At 48.9% G+C, this 6,384-nt stretch overlaps 1 protein-coding gene across 1 annotated transcript in view; it reads right to left on the reverse strand.

Moving 5' to 3' along the window:
• KIT (KIT proto-oncogene, receptor tyrosine kinase) overlaps nucleotides 1-4,964 on the reverse strand; it is a 56,919-nt gene extending 51,955 nt beyond the window's left edge. The window contains exon 1 of the mRNA XM_074541496.1: nucleotides 4,522-4,964. Coding sequence (XP_074397597.1) covers nucleotides 4,522-4,603 — 82 coding nt within the window. The 5' untranslated portion in view covers nucleotides 4,604-4,964. The remainder of the gene's footprint in view (nucleotides 1-4,521) is intronic.
• Nucleotides 4,965-6,384: the final 1,420 nt, after the last annotated feature.

Raw genomic sequence — 6,384 nt, forward strand, 5'->3', positions numbered from 1 at the left:
ATCAATATAATCCCCAAGAGGAAATCCACTGAGAAAATAACATTTACTGAGCTTTCTAATTGGTATCCCCTAGAAAACAGGAGTCACGTTGTCCCCTCAAACACAGATGTTTACACTCTCCTTATGCTTTTATCACTAACGGCAGCAATCTTGGCCAGTGGACAAACAATACACTTCAGTTGTCATTAGGTTTGGCAGCCAGCCAAGGAGACTGCTCACACGCGTAAAATTACGTTCATTTATGACTGTTTGCAGGATTCATTGTCAAACAGGGTCCTAGTGGAAAAAAAAAAAACAACCTACTTCTAGCTTCCTAAAAGTCACTGAAAAAGACAACCACAGTACTATAGAATACAGTAATATAGAAGGATAGTAGTAATTTTAAAATTTGTTTTATGGCAAGTTCTCATAATTTCTGTGTGCATTCTCTTCAGATTGTTTTAAATAAATGACCAAAAGATGTTAACACACTTTCCTTAGGCACCTCAGCATCAACTCTTCTCTCCTGCCCAAAGTTACAATGAACACCTCAAGCTCTGTTACAGCTGAGAAGCCCCAACTAGGAAAGCTGAGTTTCCAAGGGACAGAAACATCTGCAACTTGTTTCTTGTGCATGGGAACAGTCAGAAAGACATTCCAAAATTTTAGAAAGGTAAAGTTATGTACTCCAAGTGAGAGGGTACTTACAGTGAATGCAATGCATTAGGATATCAGACCTCATTTCCTCTAGCCATTCTCTGAACAGCTGAAAGAGACTTAAGGAAATGAGTCAAAATCCTGGAAGATGTTTGTACTAGATGAAAAAGAAAACAACATCTGTAAAATCATGTGTCACAGCCATAGAGCAAGACAATGTGTAACACTCGATCTCTGCAATGGCATTCATCTTCATGGAGAGAGAAAAAAAAAAGCTGAAAAGTGGCTTAACCTTGAGCAATTACTGCCTCTCTTCTACAAGACTGATATGAGATTGTATCAGTCATTGTGTGTTGTAGATAAACATATATGTTGTTGAAACTCTTGGATGCTGCATGGCTCTAGTTTTATCCAGAATTTGTTGTTCCTTACCTTCAGATTCCATCAGACTGTTTAGTATTTGGACTAGAAAGCAGCTTTCCTTCAAACTACACATGCCTAGTATTTAGCATTTAGTTTGGCAGCTCCAGACAGTCCTTAAAGATCTTTCTAATAGCTTGCAGTAACAACAAATTATAGTTCAGACAGAAATCTAAATACTACAGAGATACCATTAGTCTCTCAGAACAGACCAGAGAGCAAAAAGGACAAGCTTCACTAGGAGAACCTCCAACTGACTGGAATATGACCCAAATGTTTCTCCCAAGACCTGTCCTAGCTCATGTTTACATGTGCTAAAGACATATCCCTTCCAATTCCACCTGTATCCTGGGGCAGCATGTCCCTTCTGGAGGTGACTCAGGATCCTTTGCTGAATTCAGGCACCTGCAAAGAAGCGTTACTGTTTGGACAATCACTGGGAGAGCTGGAAAACCCACAGAGAGCCAATACAACCCAACAGTACTACAGCTGCAGTCATCTGTTGACAAGAGGCTCTCTCTGGCAAAATAAGCACATGGAAATGCCTTCAGTCTCTGTGAATGGTATTTAAACAGGATGTAAATGGGAGTCTCACTTCTTGCCAAATTTGTCACATTCTTTATTACAAAGCCCGAAAAAAAATCACTCATGCACTTGTAGGGAAAAGGTTCCCAGTGGCAGTGCAGGGAAAAAGAGTTGAATATTGAGCAATCTTTGACATTTCCATTCTGCTCCTGGCAGTGCCCTTAGGCTACATTTCTGCACAGGAGACTCTGCACTGCCACAGGGGAGGGATGAAAAGGAGGAGAGAGCAGAGATGGAAATGTGAGTAGGGAGGGCAGGATACTCAGATGGCTTGAGGGGGGTCAAGGCAGTGACTGAATGACAGCAATCAGAATCCTGATCAAATTCAATCTTCCTTCTTCAAGCTTCCTCCCTCGTGGCTGATAGGTAGCAGGGAGCATCATGAAAACAGACATTCTTCCCTCTGGGCACAGGGAGAGTCTCCTATTACTCTGCATCTGACTGCGGGGGAGGGAAAAAGGTTGCATTGATGGATGGATGCTGAAGGGAACCATGTCCAGTCTTTCATGACCACAGGATGGAAACACAAGGGATTCTGGCAGAGTACTGGATGATGGGGGACAAAGCATGCCTTGAGGGAGGACAAGAGAAGAAAAGAGAAAAGATCATTCCAGAATATTGCATCAAAATGAGGACGAGGCAAGTCCCAAATTGAAGGAAGTATGGAAGCATGTTAGCTTGCAAGTAAAACAAAGAGTAGGAAGGGACTATGGACAGAAAAGATGAATGGTTTACCCTTTGAGAAGCTACATTGAGCTGTTTTCTACATCCTCCTTCCCAGCTTGCAAACCAAAGGAAGACGCTCTTGACCAACAGCCAAAAAAGGATACTTATTATAAACCTGTACACTGATAAACAGGATAGGTCTCAACAGGGAGATCATCCCAGCCAAGTGTCTACAGTGAGACAAAACCAAAAGTAGCACAGGGCCGAACTAGCTCTGGAGCAATCCAGAACAGCACACCAGCTCTGTCCTGCCTGTCACTTCTAAGGTTCCTATACTACTGCCAGGACTCAGACCATCACATTAATACCTTGCCCAGCACCACAAAACCAGCCCAGAATACTCCTACACCTGTGTGATACACAGACGATGCACATGCATATCCAAGGACAGCTGTCTTTTGCAGTAGCAAGTTATTTCTTACAACATGGTGTGGTTTTGCTCACACAAGTTTTTGTCTGATGTGTCCCTGAAGTCTCCCACAAGCAAGTGTACAAACCCAGAACGAGAAGAATGATCATGAGGAAGGCTCTCATTGATTCTCCTTGGTTCTCTAGTACTCTGGAAACTGCACCTCTGTCTTCCAGAACACGCTGTCAGTGGGACCTGTTACCCAAGCTTTCCTTAAGGACAGCCTAACTATATGATGAAGGGTAGCCTTAAAGTGCAGGCAAGAAATTAATGAAGTAAAGAAAGCTGGCAGGTATTAATCATTTCAACATTTAAAAAATTTCTTTCTAGGAATAACTCATGGGTAGGAAACTTTTCCATTCCTGTGGCCACAGCATTTTGCAGCCTTATGTGAGTACTTCTAAATAGGAAAGCCCAAATTGCCAGATACCACGCTTACTCAGATTACCAATAAACAAAAATACAGCAAACACAAAAAGTTACCTTAAAAAAACCGTTAAGGCATCCTAAAGTGTTTTACAACGAAGAAGTGTAAATTGTCACTGCTGCTGGTTTCTGGTGTTTTAGCGGTATTTGCTGCCCTGGGCAGCGGCTGGCGGAACCCTCCTCGCCTGTGTCACACAGGGTGCTCTGCGAGGCTCCTCTCTGGTGGTGGCAGCAGACGTTAAACACCTATCGCTGTGCATCGCTTCCCTGGATCCTAACCTCGTTCTTAGATAAGCAGCGAAAGAACCTTTCATGTTATCTCCTTTCAGACTTTAGTGCCCAGGGCCAGATTCCTCCCCAGGTCTAGCAGCGACCTCCTTCCAGCACCATCGCGGGACACAGCCAAACGCCTCCTAAGCCCACAGACCACGAAAGGAGATGCAGGGCGGCTCTGAAAGCCCTGTGCGAAGTCGCCCAGCTCTGCAGCCACATACAGTATTTAAACCATTAGACCTGTGCTCCAGGGCTGAGAGGTCAACAAATAAACTCCCTTTTTAGAAACGAGTGGAAGGGAACCTACAACACATCAAAGTTTCAGCACCAGCTGATCCCCTGAAGGCCTGAGAGGTTCCTATCGCCCTCCTTTTCACCGCGAAGGTCCGTCAGTGCCGCAAGAGATAAGCCCCGATGCCCTGCCCCGCTGGGGCTGCACCGATGGGCGCAGAGGGCACCGAGCCCACCTGCACCCCCGGGAGCTGCACAGCGCTGGACACAGCCCACCTGCACCCCCAGGAACTGCACAGCGCTGGACACAGCCCACCTGCTCCCGCGGGAGCTGCACAGCCTGGACACAGCCCACTTGCTCCCACGGGAGCTGCACAGCGCTGGACACAGCCCACTTGCTCCTCCGGGAGCTGCACCCCGCTGCACAGCGCTAGACACCTGACGCCGGCTGCTCGTCCCTGCCCATTGTTCAACGAGCACTTAACCGCGGGGACGTTTTGTACTGATCCCCGGACAGTTTATTGTCAAAACAGCCCGGCCGGGGAGGTGGAGGGGGGGTGGAGGGGTTCCCTGCCGGCCCCTCTCCCAGCCCCGGATAGCCACGCACGGCAAACAAAGGACTTTATTTCTCCGGCGGGGCGTCCCACCAGGGCAGCGCGGGGCGATACCGGGCACAGCGCGGGCTGCCGCCCGACCCCCGCCGCGGCGCTGCCCCGTGGAAGGGGCCGCCAGCGCCGAAGTTTTCCCCGCCGCCGCCGCCCATGCTGATCCCGGCCCCGCGGGGCTCCGCGCCCGCCCGCGCCCGCGGCTCCCACCTGCGGGAAAGAGGCTCAGCAGCAACAGCAGCAGCAGCAGCGCGGTGTGCGCCGGCTCCCGGGCGAGGATCGCGCCCTCCATCCCGGCGCGGCTGCCGCTCGCAGCGCCCGGCGCGGAGATGCCCGAGCCCCGCGGGAGGGAGCGGAGTAGAGGCGGCCCCGCCCCGCCCCGGCCCCCGCCCCGCCGCCGCCGCGGGGATGGGCGCAGGTGAGCGAGGCGCCCCCGCCCCCGGGAAGGGCAGCGCGCCGGGAGCCCCCGCGGGCTCGCCCTGAAGCCCCTAAAGAGAACGGTTTAAGAAAAAAGCACAGAGCCCCGTGGCTGAACGTGCGCACGGTGCTGTCGTGGGGGAGAGCTCGCCCTCCTCATGGGCAGCATTCTGCCGTGCCGAGCACCCCAGGGATCGGGGCCGCGTAAGCCCAAGTGGAGCGTGGACTGGAGAAAGGCGGGGGGGGGGAGCGGCCGGGCTGGGTACGGGAGCTGGAAACGGAGAGAGCATCCCTTAAAGGGCAGGTACAAAAGCGTATTTGCCTAGCTTTGAAATCCTCACTGATCGCTCCTGGAGGTGTCACAGCAGGTTCTGGGGGCACCAAAGGTATCGCCTCCGCCCTGCCTCGCACTGCTGGGATCGACTCAGCCCGCTGTGGGCCACCACCTATTAAGGGCCAGAGCACCTAGAGTGAGACTTAAAAGTGTGTGCTGTGGCACAAAGCGAAGACTTGAAAGAAGTGGCTGGTTTGGTATGGAAAAGAGAAAACTGACAGGGAGCTTAACAGTGGAAAGGGTCCTTAAGAAAAGGATTGTGAGCGATTGTTTTTCATGTTTCTCAAGGGCAAGATAAAAAGTTATCGTCTTAATTCTCAGGAAAAAAAATCGCTTATATGTAAGGAAGGCGATTGCAAAGAGCAACGAGGATTTAGACTACAAATGCATTGCAAGAAGGGGTTGTGGAATCCCACAGAGGGAGTTTTTTAAGCACCGATGAGACCACTGACGGGTATCTGGGAGCACTCCCTTCTGTAGCTGCAGAACTGGAGTGGAGCTGCTCTGCAGGCATAAATAACACAAACTACACAAATGTCTAGCTTTAACGCTACTTTGGCAGTCAGTGTCACACGCTGTTGAGGTGGAAGGAAGGTAGACAAGTGACCCAGGCAAAAGAGTCATGTATGCATTCCCCAGCCATGCTCTGCCCAAGGTAGCAGCACCTGAACAGGCAGGTGGGCAAAGGACACACAGACTGTCAGAAAACCCATAACAATACTTCTGGATGTACAGAAAGATGCAGAGGACATATGGCAAAACTTTCACCCCTGGAAAAGCATAAATGTAGACTTCTTGAAATGTGTCAGTACAGATCCAAAAAATTATTGAAGGTAAAATATTCCTTTTTTTTCTTCATCTTCCTTTCTTTTTCACTCCTGTCAGATTTTTTCCCAAGGTTAATAGCGCTGTCCCACATGGTCCAGCATGAGATGAAAGTCTTGTCTTACATGTTTAAAATGGCTCTCTCCGTTTCTTTACGCTCTTTCATCTCTGACAGCCAGTCTCTTTTGATAGGTGAATCTTTCCTCTGCTGCAAAATGGAATACTTTTTGTTAGCACACCAACAATTTCTAAATCAAATAGCGTTTTAAAATCATGTTTCTTACTAGGTGCTAGCCTCATCGAATTAATCTTAGGGAGGAAAAAATTTACCAAAATGCTTAATTTATTAGTGCCCCCCTCATTTTCCAGGTGTTTCTGTAGGAGAAAAAAAGTGAACTGGAATTTTTTAATGTAAACACTCGGAGCATTTAATTTCTTAAAGATGCAAAGGCAGGGCACTGTACACTGTAAGAGGTTTTCACTGAAGCATTATCAAG

Source organism: Zonotrichia albicollis, chromosome 5 (genome assembly GCF_047830755.1).
Source record: "Zonotrichia albicollis isolate bZonAlb1 chromosome 5, bZonAlb1.hap1, whole genome shotgun sequence".
Lineage (NCBI taxonomy): Eukaryota > Metazoa > Chordata > Aves > Passeriformes > Passerellidae > Zonotrichia > Zonotrichia albicollis.